The 19373-nt window shown below is 38.5% G+C and overlaps 1 protein-coding gene across 1 annotated transcript in view; it reads right to left on the bottom strand.

Moving 5' to 3' along the window:
* The window catches only part of cep290 (centrosomal protein 290), a 204225-nt gene that overhangs the window by 10832 nt on the left and 174020 nt on the right, over nt 1-19373 (bottom strand). Inside the window, exons 39-42 of the mRNA XM_076302635.1 lie at nt 15531-15641; nt 11455-11600; nt 7912-8070; nt 7698-7809 (exon numbers count right to left, since the gene is read on the bottom strand). Of these exons, the coding sequence (XP_076158750.1) occupies nt 7698-7809; nt 7912-8070; nt 11455-11600; nt 15531-15641 (528 nt within the window). The remainder of the gene's footprint in view (nt 1-7697; nt 7810-7911; nt 8071-11454; nt 11601-15530; nt 15642-19373) is intronic.

The following is a 19373-nucleotide window of genomic DNA, read 5'->3' as shown; positions in this document are numbered from 1 at the left end:
AGCAACAGTGTATGAATCATTTTCATATCAATGGAGTAAACGCTCAATGCAGATGAACTGCTATAAGCTGGGGAAAAGCTATAGCAACCAAATCAGAGTTTGTGAGGGAAAGTTATGTTTAGTTTCAACTGCGGGTAACTGAATAAAGCTGCAACTTCTCGGACTGTATCTTGTGTCCGTTTACTCTATTGCGCACAACCTCCTGCAACCGAAATGAAAGGGGTTTTTAAGATTTTAATCACTTATAATGATGACCTGTCTGGAACTAAGGCAGGAATGGGTAACCTCGGTAATAATACAAAATCCAAGCAAACAAAATGCAAATATAACACAAAATACAACTATCTACTTGTCCCATCGAGTTTGTTTATTTGTTTCCCCGACTAGCGCGGTAAAATGCAAACACACCAGCACAAGAAGGCTCTACGAAGGCTGAGCTCCGCTCTACTTAGGTTAAACGGAGGATCATTCACAAGAGGATTTTGGGCTGCACAGATTCAGCGCAGATCCACATATCTTGTTGAAATCTTGGTGAAATATATCCACACCTCTGACATTATTTTGAGGAGGAAGTATAGCCAACCAAGCTCAAGTAGCTCAGTGTAGCCAGGCGGGCCTTACTAGGGCTGAAACGATTCATCGAGTTACTCGAATAACTCGATTACAAAAATGACTCGAGGCAAAAACCCTGCCTCGAAGCCTCGTTAATTCCTATGACGCGCACTTGTTCCACACGGACCGTTGTTCAGGAAGCACACCACTAGCGCGTGAATCGTGATACATTCTGAATTTAGCTGGCGCGATGGCGGAGTCAAGATATCCATAAATGGCAGAGAATGTCTAAAGTTTTCAAGTAAAGTTTTGGGATCATTACATACTCAAAAAGGAAAAGAACAAGCATCTGAACCTAAATATCCACTCCATGCTGTTTCACCAAGCGTCAATAAAGTAGGCTAGACTATCAATCTATCTAGCCTATCTATCATCTATCTACGTAGCCTATAGCCTACATTGATGTTGGCTGATTTTAATCACATACTGTATTTGTATTTCGTGATAGCTTGTTTAGCTTTGATGTTTTTAAGTAAGTAAACTTATTCACGTTCAATTGCAAGACAGTATGCCTAAAAAAGAACCCCTCACACACATGCATGCACCCTCATCTTTCCTCACGCACCGCACACGTGCACACACACACACAGGTTGCTAGGTTACCATAGCAAATAGGCTCACCCCAGAAATGATTTTTTAGTAGCCTAATGGTAAAATGATTTGTTAGTAGCCTAATGGTAGGCTATGTTTTAGTAGCCTAATGGTAAAATTATTTGTTAGTAGCCTAATGGTAAATGCTGCAGGTGTAGAAATCTACATAAAACAGATATTTATGTTGATGTCAGGTCTAGATTACAGCATGAAACTTGTTGTAGGCTACATATTAATACATTCAATTGCTTTCCCTCTTCTCCCTCCCAGCACAGCTTTGTTCGCCCAGCTAAGTCATGCACAAGAGGCTGCAATTTTACAGAGAGCATTTTGAACATTATTTAATTGATGGCACTGGCACTTAAAAACACTAAATGGGTAAATTGCAATAAATGGGCTTAGTTTTGTAGCCTAATCTTGGAGTTAGAATAAATACCTCTGTGCCAATTCCTTGATCATTTTACAGCCATGTCATTTTCGTTATGCATTATGTGTTTTGGTTGTTTAAAAATGCAAAAAAATGTTTTTATCCGATTAATCGATCGATAAAGTGCTAGATTAATCGATTACAAAAAGAATCGATAGCTGCAGCCCTAGGCCTTACGTACACCTAGTAGGGAAATTAGGGATTTAAAAAATATCGGTACAGATTATTGGCCGGAATTCTGTTATCGGAACGATAATATTTTAAATTTTTCATCGGCCAATAATATATCGGCCGCCGATATATCGTGCATCCCTAATTAGAGGGGATGCATCCCCTCTATTGAAATCCGAAAACTTCTTATTATTACAGTGCATGAAAATGCACTGTATTGTTCTTCCTAGGCAACAACTTCTTATTATTATTCCGCTTACCACTTTTTCCGTACGCTATTTCTCTTGAACAGTTTAACTTAGAAACTTCATTCAAACTTTGTAACGTAGGTATTCAAACGGACGAAGCTGCTATGTCTTTTCAACTTTGAAACTTTTATACTTTTTAAACTATTAAAGAAAAACGTTTTAAAAATCCCCATAGACTTAACATTGCCGATTGTGACATCATAATACGGCCGTTAAGCAATTACAATCCTATGGCAGGTGTTCAGGCCACCTGCAGCCTCAGGCTTTAAGCATACAATCTTAGCAAAGTTAACATGTTAGCATTGTTAACATTTTTAACAAAACTGCTAAAAATGATTAGCTAGGTTAGCTAAGTCACATGGTTAGCATAGTTAGCATGCTAACATGTTAGCATGCTAGTTAAATTTTTTTGCAAAACTGCTAAAAATGATTAGCTAGGTTAGCTAAGTAACATGGTTAGCATAGTTAACATGTTAGCATGCTAGTTAGCATAACTGCTAAAAATGATTAGCTAAGTTAGCTAAGTAACATGGTTAACATAGTTAGCATGCTAACATTATTAGCATAGTTAACATGTTTAGCAAAACTGCTAGAAAATGTTAGTTAAGTTAGCTAAGTACCATGGTTAGCATGTTAGCATTGCTAGCACTTCTATAAAACATTAGCTAAGTAACATGGTTAGCAGAATTAAAAATCTTAGCATAACTGCTAGCAAACATTAGAGCCATTCCAACTTTCAGTTATCGTCAAATATCTACCTATATACAGCCATTAAACTATTTCAATATCAACATTCATTAAACTGCTAGAAAACGTTAGCTAAGTTAGCTAAGTAACATGGTTAGCATGTTAGCATTGCTAGCACTGCTATAAAACATTAGCTAAGTAGCATGGTTAGCATAGTTAAAAATCTTAGCATAACTGCTAGCAAACTATAGAGCCATTCCAACTTTCAATTATCGTCAAATATCTACCTATACACAGCCATTAAACTATTTGAATATCAACATTCATTAAACTTCCAGTCTGTCAACAACTTTTAAACTATTTACCTTCAACTTTTAAACGGTCTACTTTTAAACTATCAACTTTTATTAAGCTATGCAACCACCATGTCTATCCTAGCATCACCATAGTAACCATCTCTGTATTATCTGTTTTAACTATACATGATTTCTTTTTACCTTTTTGTGCGCGCTATTCAGCCCAAACCGCTTAACGTACAAATTTGGTTCAAACACCGTTCCGTAGATCTTCCAAGGCTTTACCGTCCTATCCGTTTTTCATTTTTGAGAAGTTTATACTTTTTGAGATATTTGTAATTAAAAGTGTATTTTTCCCCCATAGACTTGAATAGGGGCTGTGATGTCATAATAGAGCCAGCTGCGCTCGTTAAGTAGTTCTCAGAGCAGTTCCCAGGCTAATCAGAACACTGGCACAGGTGTCACCTGTGAGGAATTCAACTGTCTCAGCCTCTAAGCATACAATCTAGCTCTACCTGAACTACACATCCTGTTAGTGTTTCCTGTGTGTCAAAATAAAAGTCCCAGCCATATATCATGCATTCAGCATTATATCTCCAGAACGGCTTGACGTACATGCTTCAAATTTGGTACGAGTGTTTTTATGGACTCAAAGATGAAGTGAGTTGAAGGTTGAAGGTCAAATGTCAAGGTCAAAAACACCTTGAGTGTGATATCTGAATAATGCCATGTCACACAAGATTCAAATTTGGTTACTCCAAAAGCACCTTTGCAGGTATCACAATTACCCTACCAACAGCCCCACCAACACCCTAACCAGCAGACTGCATCCCCTTGTGTAATTCCTCGGAATTGCATTTCTAGTTATTATTGTTTTTTTTTATTTGTTTTTAATATGTGTTTATTATTATCTGTGTTATTTTCACTGTATTTACTGACTTTAGAATGATGAGTTTGGGATAACTGGCAATTACCATGTCCTGATAATAGCAATAGGAATATGAAATATAGCTGCAAGCAGCAATGCGGGGGCCTAGCAGAGCGCTATAGAGCAGAGCGCAGAGCAAGCACTCAGCAGCAAGAGGACAAATTACACCAACGTCTTTGTGCGTTCTCACAATCAGCTACCATGTCCCTCTACCAAGTTTGGACTTCATACACCAAAGTGTTGCTGAGATGTGGGCTCACTTTCTTTATTACAGCCCCCCTAGAGGCCAAATAAGACCACTTTCCTTCATGTCCTCACAATCAGCTAATATGTCCCTGTACCAAATTTGGACTTCATACACCAAAGTGTTGCTGAGATACGAGCTCATTTCCTGTATTACAGCGCCCCCTATAGAGGCCAAATGATGCCAATTTCCTAGTGTGTCATCATAATCAGGTAACAGGTCCTTATACCAAGTTTGGACTTTGTACACCAAAGCGTTGCTGAGATACAAGCTCACTTCCTGTATTACAGCGCACCCTATAGAGGACACATGATGCCAATTTCCTAGTGCGTCCTCACTATCAGATACCAAGTCCCTGTACCAAGTTTGGACTTCATACATTAAAGCATAGCCGAGATGTTAGCCCACTTCCTGTTTGGTGGCTTCATCGCCATATTTGATTGGCTGTCACGGGCAAACAAAAATGAAATTAAAAAATCTGACAAGTATCGTTTGTGCGGCTCGGTCTGAAGATCATCTCCGACAAGTTCTGTGAAAATCGGATGAAATTTGTAACCGCTGAAACTTTTCGTAGAGTTTGGACTAAATCCAATATGGCGGAGGTCCAATATGGCGGAAAGTGATAGGTTAGGGGTCGATGAACTCTGTATGGTCCAAGGATTCAGACACTACCTCAATTGTGAAAATCAGACAAAAGAGTCAAGGATCACGCGCATGAACGCATGTCCAGCATTGAACTGGTGGTGGCGCTAGTGTGTTCAATGTATATGCACGAAAATTGGTGTGAGTGATTGGGACAGTGTCCTGACTAATGGTCTCAAGTTTTGTTATATTAACTCAAAGCGTCACTTAGATGTTTGTCCACTTCCTGTTTGGCGGCTTCGTCACAATATTTGATTGGCTGTCACGGGCAAATAAAAATGAAATTGAAAAATCTGACCAGTATCGTTTGTGCGGCCCGGGCAAAAGATCATCTCTAACAAGTTTCGTGAAAATCGGAGGAAATTTGTAACCGCTGAAACTTTTCGTAGAGTTTGGACTAAATCCAATATGGCGGAGGTCCAGTATGGCCGAAAGTGACGTAGTAGGGGTCATCCAACTCAAGTCAGTACAGGGATTCCAACGGTGCATGATTTGTGAAAATCGAACGCACCGTTCAATTGTTACATACGTGAATGTGAGTCCAGATTCGACCCATTGGTGGCGCTAGAGTGTTCGGCATAGAGTTCTGTAAATTGGTGAGAGTGATCATGGGACGGTCCTGAATCAGGGCGCTAAATTTCATAATAATAATGACTTGCAAATACCTTTCAACCCAGCTTTTCAACTTTCGGCCAAACTTTGACCTGTTGGTGGCGCTAGATGGCTGGGTTTAGAGATCTGTAAATTAGCGTTAGTGGTCAGTGGAGTGTCCCGAAACTTTCTGGCAAAAAATCTGAACTTTTTAGCCAGGCGTTCTATGGGCTGCCATAGACTCCAATGGCAGAAGTTTTATAATAATAATAAATATAGCTGCAAGCAGCAATGTGGGGGCCAAGCAGTGCGCTAGAGCAGGAATGGCGTTGCAATGGCATGAGCAAGCACTCACAGAAAGAAGCCAAATTACACCAATGTCCTTGTGCGTTCTCACAATCAGCTACCTTGTCCCTCTACCAAGTTTGGACTTCATACACCAAAGTGTTGCTGAGATGTGAGCTCACTTTCTTTATTACAGCACCCCTAGAGGCCAAATGAGACCACTTTCCTTGCATGTACTCACAATCAGCTAATATGTCCATGTATCAAGTTTGGACTTCATACAATGAAGCGTTGCTGAGATATGAGCCCACTTCCTGTATTACAGCGCCCCCTATAGAGGCCAAATGATGCCAATTTCCTACTGTGTCCTCACAATCAGGTTCCAAGTCCCTGTACCAAGTTTGGACTTCATACATCAAAGCGCTGCTAAGATAGGAGCTCACTTCCTGTATTGCAGCGCCCCCTATAGAGGCCAAATGATTCCAATTCCCTAGTGCGTCATCATAATCAGGTAACAGGTCCTTATACCAAGTTTAGACTTTGTACACCAAAGCATTGCTGAGATACAAGCTCACTTCCTGTATTACAGCGCCCCCTATAGAGGCCACATGATGCCAATTTCCTAGTGCGTCCTCACAATCAGATACCAAGTCCCTGTACCAAGTTTGGACTTCATACATTAAAGCATAGCCGAGATGTTCGCCCACTTCCTGTTTGGTGGCTTCATCGCCATATTTGATTGGCTGTCACGGGCAAACAAAAATGAAATGAAAAGATCTGACAAGTATCGTTTGTGCGGCTCGGTCTGAAGATCATCTCCCACAAGTTCTGTGAAAATCGGATGAAATTTGTAACCGCTGAAACTTTTCGTAGAGTTTGGACTAAATCCAATATGGTGGAGGTCCAATATGGCGGAAAGTGATAGGATAGGGGTCGATGAACTCTGTATGGTCCAAGGATTCAGACGCTACCTCAATTGTGAAAATCAGACAAAAGAGTCAAGGATCACGCGCATGAACGCATGTCCAGCATTGAACTGGTGGTGGCACTAGAGTGTTCAATGTATATGCATATAAATTGCTGTGAGTGATTGGGACAGTGTCCTGACTAATGGTATCGAGTTTTGTTATGTTAACTCAAAGCGCCACAGAGATGTTAGTCCACTTCCTGTTTGGCGCTTCATGGCCATATTTGATTGGCTGTCACGGGCAAACAAAAATGAAATTGAAAAATCTGAAAGTATCGTTTGTGCGGCTCGAGCAGAAGATCATCTCCGCCAAGTTCTGTGAAAATCGGATGAAATTTGTGAACGCTGAAACTTTTCGTAGAGTTTGGACTAAATCCAATATGGCGGAGGTCCAATATGGCGGAAAGTGGCATAATAGGAGTCATTGAACTCAGGTCGTTCCAGGGATTACAACAGTGCCTGATTTGTGAAAATCGGACCCACCGTTCAATGGTCACATGCGTGAATGCAATCCAGGTTTGACCCATTGGTGGCGCTAGAGTGTTGGGCATAGAGTTCTGTAAATTGGTGAGAGTGATCATGGGACGGTTCTGAATCAGTGCGCCGAATTTCATAACTTTAAACCCAGCGGTTCTATTTTCGGCCAAATTTCGACCCGTTGGTGGCGCTAGACGGCTGGGTTTAGAGATCCGTAAATGAGCGTGAGTGGTCAGTGGAGTGTCCCGAAACTTTCTGCCAAAAAATCTTTTTAGCCAGGCGTTCTATGGGCTGCCATAGACTCCAATGGCAGATGTGTAATAATAATAATAATAGGAAAAGCTAGTAACTCAATGGGTGCCTTCGCAGCTTCGCTGCTTGGCCCCCAATTATAACTAGACTAGATTACAACTAACATTAATGAAAAAAGTAGGTGTTTCCTGAAGAAAGGAAATGGACGAAGCATAAAAAACGAGAGAGATTGAAGAATAGACATGCAAATATATATATATATATATAAATGGGACTTACAGATGGTTCCCTAGAAAGTTCACTCTCCAGACACAGTATCTTGTCTTCGAGATATCGGTTCCTAAGGTGCAGGTCCTCTATTGCAACATCTCTTGGCAAAGCCTGTTGTTGTCTGTTCAAGGTCACAAAGTGGAGTGTTGACACAATGATTCAGATACTAACCAATTGCTAACCAATTGTTAAGCCTTAAACACCTAACACAATATTAACTTACTTTATAGTTTGTATCTGTTGCTCCAGCTCAGCATTTCTCCTCCTTAATTCCTCATTCTCCTTTTCAGATGCCTGACTCCGTGCTTCCATGACCTGATTTGTAGTCACTCCACGATTCCGTGATAGTTTCTTTTGTAGATTAATTTTCTCCTCCTCCAACCTTTCACAATGATATTGCAAAGGTAAGAAACCACAAGAAGTTAACAAATTGGATTGGAGAAGTCTGGAAAAAGTCCTCATCTAGTATGCTAGTATGTTTTTTTTCTCCAGAAACAGAGGCAGACAGAAGCTGTGTGATCCAAAAGAACATGCAATGATGAATCTTTTTAAAGCCTGCAGAGTACTAATCACCATTAAAGGGGTTATAGAATGTAAAACTGTGTTTGGGGTCATTCCACGTCAGTTCAACCAGGGCCCACGCACTTAGGTCTCAGAAAATTCTGAAAAAATTACCAGGTGTACCTATGTTACCCAGGAGACACACTGTAAAATTACTCTTATGTAAGATCAATACTTTCCAAGATACAGCCAGTTTTACAGGGGGAGGGGGGTGTCGATTTTGTTCGGGCTCTTTTTTTTGTCAAAGTTCACAAGCCCACAGCGCAAGAACTAAACCATGTAGGAGGCTCAAATTTTGCTTGGTGGTACATAAATAGGAATAGTATGTAGCAAAATCGTCACGTTTGGTCTGGATAATCCTGCATGGTCATAGCTGTCCCTCAAAGTTGATACAAATTTTATTGGAGTTTTTGGCTGGGCTCTGTTTAAGCCTTCAGAAGACATATTTGTACTCAACATAGGCTCTTGATTTGTTTTCCTTACTGAGATAATTAGAAACACTCTCACAAAAAGCAATGAACAGAAAATAAATCCCTTCAGGGTCTGAACAGCAGACCTCACAAGTCTGAAAAATCATTTTGGTTATCATTTTCAGTAGCCTAGAAATCTAGACGCACCCTAGCGGCGGCAAATTAATTTGCTCAGCCTGTACGTCTAGTATCGAACCATAGGAATTTCTATTGGCTTAACACCGTGGATGTTCTCCAATCACAGCTTATTATAAGCAATTGGCTTAACAGGATAACGACATCCTGCGACGGTGAACAACAAGGAAGGTGGCTATGGCGAACGAAGAGCGGTTGTATGAATCGGCGTTGGCGTCAACTTTGGAGGAGTTGGACTTGTGCTTTTCTTTGAAAGTAGAGCAACACAATGCACTTAAGTCATTCCTTTCGAAGAAGGATGTATTTGCCGTTTTGCCGACCGGATACGGATATGGTCGTAGCGCTGGCCTATTGCATGCCTAGGCAGTTTGAAAGACAATTCTCTGCCCGCCCCTTGGATTAAGCAGGTGAATGATTCGATTCCAGACTATACATTTCAATGATATAGGATGGCCCGCCAGGCTACATTTTCAGAGCACCCAAACACCTTGTGGGAATATACAAAGATTTTTTTAAATATGTTTTCCTTATTCTCCATGATCCCTTCTTTTTGAAAACACCAATTTGACTTGTCTTATGCAAATCTTTCTTTTTTATTTTCCACCCTGAACATGGGCAAAATGCCCCATTGACATCAATATGTTTTATATAGTCACCACACTGCCACCTGTGGTTGTATAGAGTAACCTGTGGTAGCTCTATACAAAACATATTGATGTCAATGGTGCATTTTGCCCATGTTCAGGGTGGAAAGTGTTAAAGAAAGATTTGCATAAGACAAGTCAAATTGGTGTTTTTAAAAAGAAAAGATCATGGAGAATAAAGAAAAAAATATTAAAATCTTTGTATATTCCCACAAGGTGTTTAGGTGCTCTGAAAATGAGAACCAAAATGATTTTTTAGACTTTAAGGAATTTATTTTCTGTTCATTGTTTTTTGTGAGAGTGTTTCTACTTATCTCAGTAAGGAAAATAAATCAAGAGCCTATGTTGAGTACAAATATGTCTTCTGAAGGCTTAAACAGAGCCCAGCCAAAAACTCCAATAAAATTTGTATCAATTTTGAGTGACAGCTATGACCATGCAGGATTATCCAGACCAAATGTTTTGTTACATACTATTCCTATTTATGTATCAGCATGCAAAATTTGAGCCTCCTACATGGTTTAGTTCTTGCGCTGTGGGCTTGTGAACTTTGACAAAAAAAAGAGCCCGAACAAAATCGACACCCCCCTCCCCCTGTAAAACTGGCTGTATCTTGGAAAGTATTGATCTTACATAAGAGTAATTTTACAGTGTGTCTCCTGGGTAACATAGGTACACCTGGTAATTTTTTCAGAATTTTTTGAGACCTAAGTGCGTGGGCCCTGGTTGAATTGCGTGGAATGACCCTTTGCCTTGGTGTAGGTTAGTAAAATAGACATACAATGAACCTCAAAGCCTATTGTCACCTTCTTCGTATGCAAATCCCACAACTTGAAATGGCCACTGTTAAAGCAGACCAATCTCAACAAAGCCCCATTGTTACCTAAAACGTGGGGACTGCACTCATGTTTCGCCCCCAAAATTCACATACACCAGCCCATACAGCTCAGCTACCGGAAGTCCTGCCTTCCTATGTCTATGTTTTTATTTGCTAGGTTAGACCACTGAAAGCCTGTAGACTTAGTAATTGAAAAACATGAAAAATGCAGTCAATAAGTGAGAGTACAGTAACCATCACATTGGTATTTTTTTCCAGTGTCTGCCAACTGCTTGAGAACAATAGACAGCACTAACAGTTAACTTAGTGTGCTATTAACCCATAGGCAGTAAATGGGAAACCCACTAACATGCTAGCTAACTTTGTATGCTAACCTAAGTAAACATGTCATGAAATAGGATAACGTTAATTAAATGGTTGTTAGCCTCTTGCTATGTTTCTAGCTGTGCGATTATACATAGGACAACAGTAGTTTTAAATCCACCAGAATTTGTGGTGTATAGGAGGGGGGTGTCGAACAACAACATTTGGGGGCTGAGGGGGTGGTCGCCCAGGGCATCATACAAGGTAGGACCGCCTCTGAAGACAACCAGTGTCTAAAAAAACTAAAAGAAAAATTAACTATAGGGAGGGAAAGTAATCTCATTGCCCCTTACTGGTTGCGTTCCTCGAGCTTAGCGGAGTTGATGGGATTCTACATAGCTCATTTTAGGAGAAAAATTATATCTCGGTCCACATCGGGAAATTAAATGAATGGCTTCCATCTGATATGAATTGGGGTCACCTCTATTGCATCTAGTGGTCATACTTTATTTTTAGGACCAGTATGAATTGTTCTGAGTTTCTTTGTAATATGGTGATAATGAATTACAATTGCATGTGATGTCACCGCTTTGAGCGCTTCATCTCTAACTGATTAAATTGGCAATTTGCTTGACTGGCTCAACATATTTTTGTAATGACCAAGAGCCATGTAAACGATTACCTTTATGTTAGGGTAACTTGTGTTGTGCTCCTACTCACATGAAGAGCTGGCAGTATATTTTAAGTGTCAATGCTAATTAACAAACTATGCTACGATGAGTACCGTCAAAGGAAAATGAACAAATGTATCAAACCTGGTGTAGAGATCTTTGGTTGTATTCAACTGTTTTGACAAAGTTTCCACCTCTCTTTCCTTCTCTTTCAGTATTTTTCGTATTTTTTCCACTTTGGCTTGCCACTTTTTAGCTTCCTCCCACCTTGTAATCTCTTCTTTTGACATCTGTAAAACAGTTCATGACATTAAGCATTTTTAAAAACATTATACATCTAGATAAGGGTAGTTTCATATGCATATGTCATACATGTGTACCGCAAAATATGCAATTGTGTTGGATAACTGTACAGTATGTTAATGACTAGACTGCATTGCAAAAAAACAAAAACACATTTGGTGCCACTTCAACACATGATGTTCACAAAACTGGACCACACTAGAACATTTTGTAGTATGTTACAATAGTGAGGTTGAAGAAATCTGAGAATTATCATAATTTTAAAGGAAATAGCTGGTATTTAAAAATATATTCCAAGTTTCCGTCAAACACGAGTTCAGAAATATGGCTGACCTGGTTGAACTTATTTAGCAGAGAAAATAGGTCAGATATGCAACAAACCAAGTAACTTACAAGGTTGTAAAATGTAACTACTAATGTTTTCCATCACAGTATTTGTCTACTATAACAAATTTTCCATAAATATGCTATAACTACAAGGCAGTTAAACAATGGATCAGTGAACACAAAAGCACTATACATAGAAATGACCATAATATTCCGTAGCTGTACACTTCATTGATTTCAAGCATGATATTTCATCGTTACACTTTTGTAGCATTGAACAGGGGCCTTATGTACAAAAACTTGCTTGGAATTCATACTAATTCATATTAGTCATGGAGATAATAAACACCAACGCACTTCTGAACTCCTGATCGGCTGAATGGCGCTTAAAGCGCTGCGGACAACGGCGCCGACATGAGTGCAGCGCACTCCACTTTCGACATTCAGTTACATTAGATTCCATTGTTCTCAATACAACTCTGCATACTTGCGTACATGCAAACCTGGAAAGTAGCGTACGCACAAAAAAAATCTGATGCATGAAACTGTGCGTACACAGCATTCCACGCAGCTTTTCCTTGTACATGGTTATGGTTATGGATTTAGCAGACGCCTTTGTCCAAAGCGACACATAAATATAAACAACATAATAATATTTAAAATTGAACAGGGAACAGATTAGAATGTAGGTCAAATATAACTAGAAAAGCATTTCCTGAAGGAAATACAGTGCATGAAAATGCAAAAAATATGATGTAAAATTTCATACAGAGTAAAAAGAAACTATATTGGTTGCTAGGTAGATGAGGTTTAATATAGTTGGAATGACTGAACAGTTAAATAGGTGGATAGTTTATACAGTTAAATGATTTGCTTGGTAGATAAGGTTTAATATAGTTGGAATGATTGAACGGTTAAATAGGTGGATAATACTTAACTTAGTTAACTTAGCTAATGTTTTCATTTTTCATGCTAACATGCTAACTATGCTAACCATGTGACTTAGCTAACTTAGCTAATCATTTTTAGCAGTTTTTAAAAAAATGCTAACTAGCATGCTAACATGCTAGCATGCTAACTATGCTAACCATATTACTTAGCTAACTTAGCTAATCATTTTTAGCAGTTTTACAAAAAATGCTAACTAGCATGTTAACATGTTAGCATGCTAACTATGCTAACCATGTGACTTAGCTAACTTAGCTAATCATTTTTAGCAGTTTTGGAAAAATGCTAACTAGCATGCTAACATGTTAGCATGCTAACTATGCTAACCATGTGACTTAGCTAACTTAGCTAATCATTTTTAGCAGTTTTGCTAAAAATGTTAACTAGCATGCTAACTAGCATGCTAACATGCTAGCATGCTAACTATGCTAACCTAGTTACTTAGCTAACTTAGCTAACTAGCTACAGTGGGTAGGAGTCATAGTTGATGACAAGTAACAGTTACAATGGCTGAACAGTTAAAAAGTTCAGGTTCAGTTGGACAGGATGTGTAGTCTTAATAGGGCCAGTTTGTATGCTTAAAGCCTGAGACTGGCAGTTGATGCAGCTGGCCTGAACACCTGCCATAGGATTCTAATTGCTTAACGGCAGTCTTAATAGAGCCATATTGTATGCTTAAAACCTGAGACAGAGTATATAGTTTAAAAGTTAAATGTAGATAGTGTAATGGATGTTGATAGACAGAAAGTTGAATGGATGTTGATAGGCAGATTGTTTAATGGATGTTGATGGATAGTTTAATGGGTGGATGAGTGAATGGTTTGAAGAGGATGAATGGATAGAAAGTTCGAGGAAATGTGTCTTATATCCTTGTAGAATGGAGGGACAGAGAGAGTTGGTCTAGTTCAGTAGAAAGCAGTTGATACAGGTGCAATCAGTTGAACTGATTCTTTGATGGGGCCTAGATGAGCAGCTGGAAGATGATACCAGGTGCAAATCAAGTTAATTAGTCCATTGTGATGTCATCAGCCCATGTTAAGTCTATGGGGAAATTTTGAGCAGTTTTTAATTAATAGTTTAAAAAGTATAAAAGTTACAAAGATGAAAAATACAAAGCTCACATGTCATAAGTAAGACCTACGCAACGCAGTTTGAATGAAGTTTCTACGTTAAACGGTTGAAGCTGCATTAACTGCGTTAGAAGAAGAAGAATAACTAGAAAAGCATTTCCTGAAGGAAATACAGTGCATGAAAATGCAAAATGTAAAATATCATACAGAGTAAAAACAAACTATATTGGTTGCTAGGTAGATGAGGTTTAATATAGTTGGAGTGACTGAACAGTTAAATAGGTGGATAGTTTATATGGTTAAATGATTTGCTTGGTAGATAAGGTTTAATATAGTTATAGGAATGATTGAACGGTTAAATAGGTGGATAATACTTAACTTTAGTAAGAGCGTGTTACTCCACACTCGGCAATCAACTTCTTACGGACTTTCCCCTAAAGATGCCAGCTGCAGCAGGAACATTTCCAGAAAGGTACTGGCTTGATGAAATTCATTCTGAACTCTCTATCCGACCACATAAAGACCTCGGGATACATCGGTTTGGCTTTAGGGACCCTCTACTCACTACCACATAAGTGTAATGTTGTTTGGAACTGTAGAAGAGGTATAAAAATAGTGTTTTGTAGCGGCGAAATGACATGCCCTGGTCACTTCCAGGCTAACGAGTTTTGACTAAAAACGGTAAAATCGAACTTTCTCAAAACACATCCGAATGACATGATTTTGATGTCAACTCAACGTATGTACTCCCAATCATCCGTAAATTGATCTAAAGTGCATTTTACTCCGGATAATTCCTTTAAGGACCAAGCATAACACTTTCATTTTTTTTTATCGCATTAATCATGTGCGATCTGCTGTTATCAATCGCTTCTTCTGTTATCAACGATCCTCTTTGACTGCTACTATTTTGACCCTTTGATGCATTGTTTCTTGTTCTCAAACTGCCACAGACACTTCCTAGTAGGCTTCTGCCTAATCAGTAGTCATGTAGTCATGGAGATAATAAACACCAAGGCAGTTCTGAACTCCCAATCGGCTGAATGGTGCTTAAAGCACTGCGGACACCGGTGCCGACATGAGTGCAGTGCACTCCACTTTTGACATTCAGTTACATTAGATTTCATTATTCTCAATACAACTCCGCAGGCCCGCTGCACATCGTTTGAAATTTGATTTGAAATAATCAAATACGTCTTAAAATTAAGTTCATAAAGTAATTTTCTTTGCCTTCATTAGATTCCCAATCAAGATATACTGGTGAGAATTGCTTTACATTGTTAATATGAACTTCTGGAAAGTTCAGAAATGCAAAATAATAGAATTTTAATCATGTGATAAAATATGTGATTTAATTGCGATTAACTAGAGAAATTCTATGATTAATCACAATAATAAAAAAAAATAATCGTATGACAGCCCTAAAAAGAAGTAATGTAAAAATGCCAATTTGATGGTCATGTTAAGAATGTAATGTAACAAAAGTCAACTGAAAGTAATTACAACATAGAATGTAATGGTGAAAGTCATGGTCTGAGTTCTTAGATGAGGACATAGTGGATGGTGACTTACCTTGTCTTTATCCTTTCTTCCAACCATAACATCTGAAGGCTCTGATGTCTCTAATTTGCTTTGCTGTAACCCTTCTACTGAAGACCCTTTCTTTTCGCTTTCATTCTGATACTGCAAAATATAATAATAAATAATTCAGATCATCATAATTTAGGTTACCCACTTCAGTCCACTTTTTTGACTCTACTAACCTGTAGTCATGCCTATGGGCGCCTGTAACACCCGCCAACGTAATAATTTCCCAACAATGTAATTAATATGTTGCAGGAAGTTATCATGTTGGTGAGAAGGTTAAAAAAATGTATTACATTAACTTCCCACAAAAGTAATAAATCAATGATATAATGGAATTCCATCTGTTATATTGATCTTAAGAGTATATTATGTAGGATATCCTAAGGGACAATGGAAGACACAGTGTTTGGGTAACAGAAAAATAAGGCACATTCAAGTGCGGCAATGACACAAACCATTTTCAATTGACATATTGTTCAATGGACGCATTCCTTATTTTATGGACATGAGTATACTATTAAATTATATTAATTTATATAATATTAATAATAACAACAACAATAATAATAATAATAATAATAATTATTATTATATCTATAGTCTCTAACTACAGTGTCTGTGCAGATGCCATATATTAACAAGACCATTTATATAGCGCTTTTCATGACACTCAAAGTGCTTTACATTGAAGGGGGAACCTCACTAACCACCACCAATGTGTAGCACCCATTTGGGTGATACAGGACAGCCATAATGTGCCACTGCAGTACAGTGTCCCCGTCACTGCACTGGGATCATTGGGACATTGGGATCAATATATTATAATCCGTTGGTATCCGGTATCCGTTGGTCTGGATGCTGGCACAAATTAAGTGCCATCTCTGCTCTGAGTTGAACATAAATTGTATAATGATGTAAAAGTAGTATATTTTTATGGAACTTAGGTTGTAGTCTTTCACAAATGGAGTAGAGTATATCATATAGCACACTAACATAAAAATAAAAAACATGATTCTTAACTGTTCCAAATGATAGTAATTGAAAGATAATTCTTGTGGCTCTGATCTATTCCCGAGGGCTCTGACTATTTCAAAAAGTTCCCACATTAGAGTTAAAATGATAGAAACAATAGGATAAACACTGCAAAAAAATAACATCTAACTAAGTGTTATTCTTTTATTAAGATCAAAAAAACTATTTTGTATTGTTTTTAGTAGGAGATTTTAGTAGAGCAAAAAATGTAACCAAGTGTTATTAACTCATTGAATGCCAAGCTGTTTTCGGGAGCTTTGTCCTAGAGTGCCAGCAATCTAGACCATTGTTGATGATTTTTGTACAGCCACAGCATATTCTGTGTTATAGCTATGAACACATACAATGGCTCATTTAAAAGGTGAGACTTTAAGCTCTCGGTGGGTGCAAACCGTGTATTTCTACACGCCTCTGTTCCTGAGAAATCCCAAGCTAAACAGTGGCTAGTTTTCATCAAAATCGCTGTTTTTTTCTAGAAATGGAGATATAACGTCTTTCATGAAATATGAAGTGTTGCCTGTTACTTACTTGTGTAAACTTTCCGGGAAGTGATCAGCGAGACCTGGCGAGACTGCCACCTAGTGATAGACCCACGAAAATGGCCTGGTTTTGACCTGACGTGCATGCGTCACTGATTCGACCCAAAGCGGCAACCGAGTTATGTCCAGATAAAATGTCCAGATAAAATGTCCAGATTGTGCGTTTTCATGAGTTTTCGATCGTCATATATTTCATTTCCATTAATCAGAGTTCCCAAAATCACATATAAGGTGTGTTAGAGTGTCTAGTTTCGTAATTTAAAAAAAAAGCTAAAAGCGTATTGGTTAGCATTATTAGCTTTGTTAAAATAGTTAGCATAACTGCGAGCAAACATTAGAGCCATTCCAACTGTCAGTTATTGTCAACTATCTACCTATATAGAGCCTTTAACCCTTTAGCCGCCAGGGTTTAAAAAGAATAAATTGGATTTGTACATCAAAATTTCAAAAGGCCATGGCTTGCAAGTGGTCAGAGATAAAGTCCTACTGTAAATGTAAAAATCATTTAGTATGAACAGAAGTTTATGAAGGGGGTGAATTTACTCATCTAATTTGCATATTATGACGTCACTGGATGGTAACCATCGTGAATTATGCACATTTCAGTAAATACTACATGTTGAACATATTTGAGCAGTTTTACTTTCTTTTTTTGTCATTTCACCGACATAACAAATGAACAGGAATACAGTCACATGTAAACCAACAATAGTAAACTATTACTATTACCACAAACCTTATTCTACTATACAATAAAGTAGCCTGGTCAAATCAGTTCCTATCGTAGTTCTTCAGAGCCCTATTTTTACTACCCCTGCTGTCTTTACTACGTCCATTACGGACACTATCATCACCTTTACCACTGGCACCTTCAGTTACGTTGGGCAGAGGGTCGACATAAGCGTGGTATGCTTAGTGAACACTGTCGGAAAGACGCAAATGACGCACCTCCATTCACAGACGCAGCGTGACTAGACGATCGCTCATATTCTCCAAAAGGCAGATATTCTCCTTCAGAATCAGACTAGGTAAATAACAGACCCAAGACTTCATCACATGTTAACTTTTTCTTCAACATTTGGTGTATTTCTGCTTCAATTTGTGCAAAACTATGGCCTGCATTGCTTCCGTGTTATGGAGGAAATGCACGTCTTCTTATGTGTTTCTCGTGTGTAATCGCGTGTAATACCACGTCCATTACGGACACTATCATCAGTATTACCACTGGCACCTACAGCTATGTTGGGCAGAGGGTCGAAATATGCATTGTATGCTTAGTGAACACTGTCGGAAAGACGCAAATGACGCACCTCCATTCACAGACGCTCCGTGACTATCACTGCCAATAGACGATCAATCATATCCTCCAAAATGCAGATTTTATCCTTTAGAATCAGAATAGATGAATAAAAGACCCGAGACTTCATCACACGTGAATTTTTTTTTCAACATTTGGTGTATTTCTGCTTCAATTTGTGCAAAACTATGGCCCGCATCGCTTCCGCGTTATGGAGGAAATGCACGTCTTCTTCGTGTGTTTCTCGCGTGTTTTTCACATGCTTCCCGAAAACTTTGAAAAAAAAGGTTGAGCTTGAATCGAAGCTCTGGGTGTCTGCCAACTAGTGGTCAAGAGTACAAATGAGATTTTACACTGTACTCGCGTCTATCGTCTGTTTTATTCAGTAATGACGCTTGTCGCAATATTGCGACATGGGCGGTTAGAGGGTTAAACTATTTGTCTATCAACACGCATTAAATTATCAGTCTATCAACAACTTTTAAACTATCTACATTTAACTTTTAAACTTTCAACATTCATTAAACTATGTGTATCAACATCCATTAAACTCTGTCTATTAAACTATCTGTCTGTTAACAACTTTTAAACTCTCTACATTCAACTTTTAAATTGTCTACTTTTAAACTATCAACTTTTATTAAGCTATGTCTGTCCTAGCGTCATTTTCATGCACTGGTAATTCCCTGGAATTACATTTTCTAGTTACAGTACATGAAAATGCACTATACTGTTCTTCCTAATTCGGTCGGTACCGGTAAAGGTACAGTGTTCGGTACCGAGTGACTTGCTTTGCAATTATTTGATTACCGATCAAGATGCACTGATAAGAATTGGTTCACATTAATGCAAATTAATGTTCGCTAATGCAAACAATGGTCTAACTCAAAACTCCTCAGATTAACATAATTTTGCTCTCAAACAAAAGTTTAAACCCATATCAACCACAAATAGGACCCA

Source organism: Alosa pseudoharengus, unplaced genomic scaffold, assembly GCF_046254945.1.
Source record: "Alosa pseudoharengus isolate Yale_2024_CS ecotype anadromous, Long Island Sound unplaced genomic scaffold, YU_APseudo_1.1 YU_APseudo_1.1_scf_10, whole genome shotgun sequence".
Lineage (NCBI taxonomy): Eukaryota > Metazoa > Chordata > Actinopteri > Clupeiformes > Clupeidae > Alosa > Alosa pseudoharengus.
The sequence above is the reverse complement of the archived record's forward strand: the minus strand, read 5'-3'. Positions and strand labels throughout refer to the sequence as shown.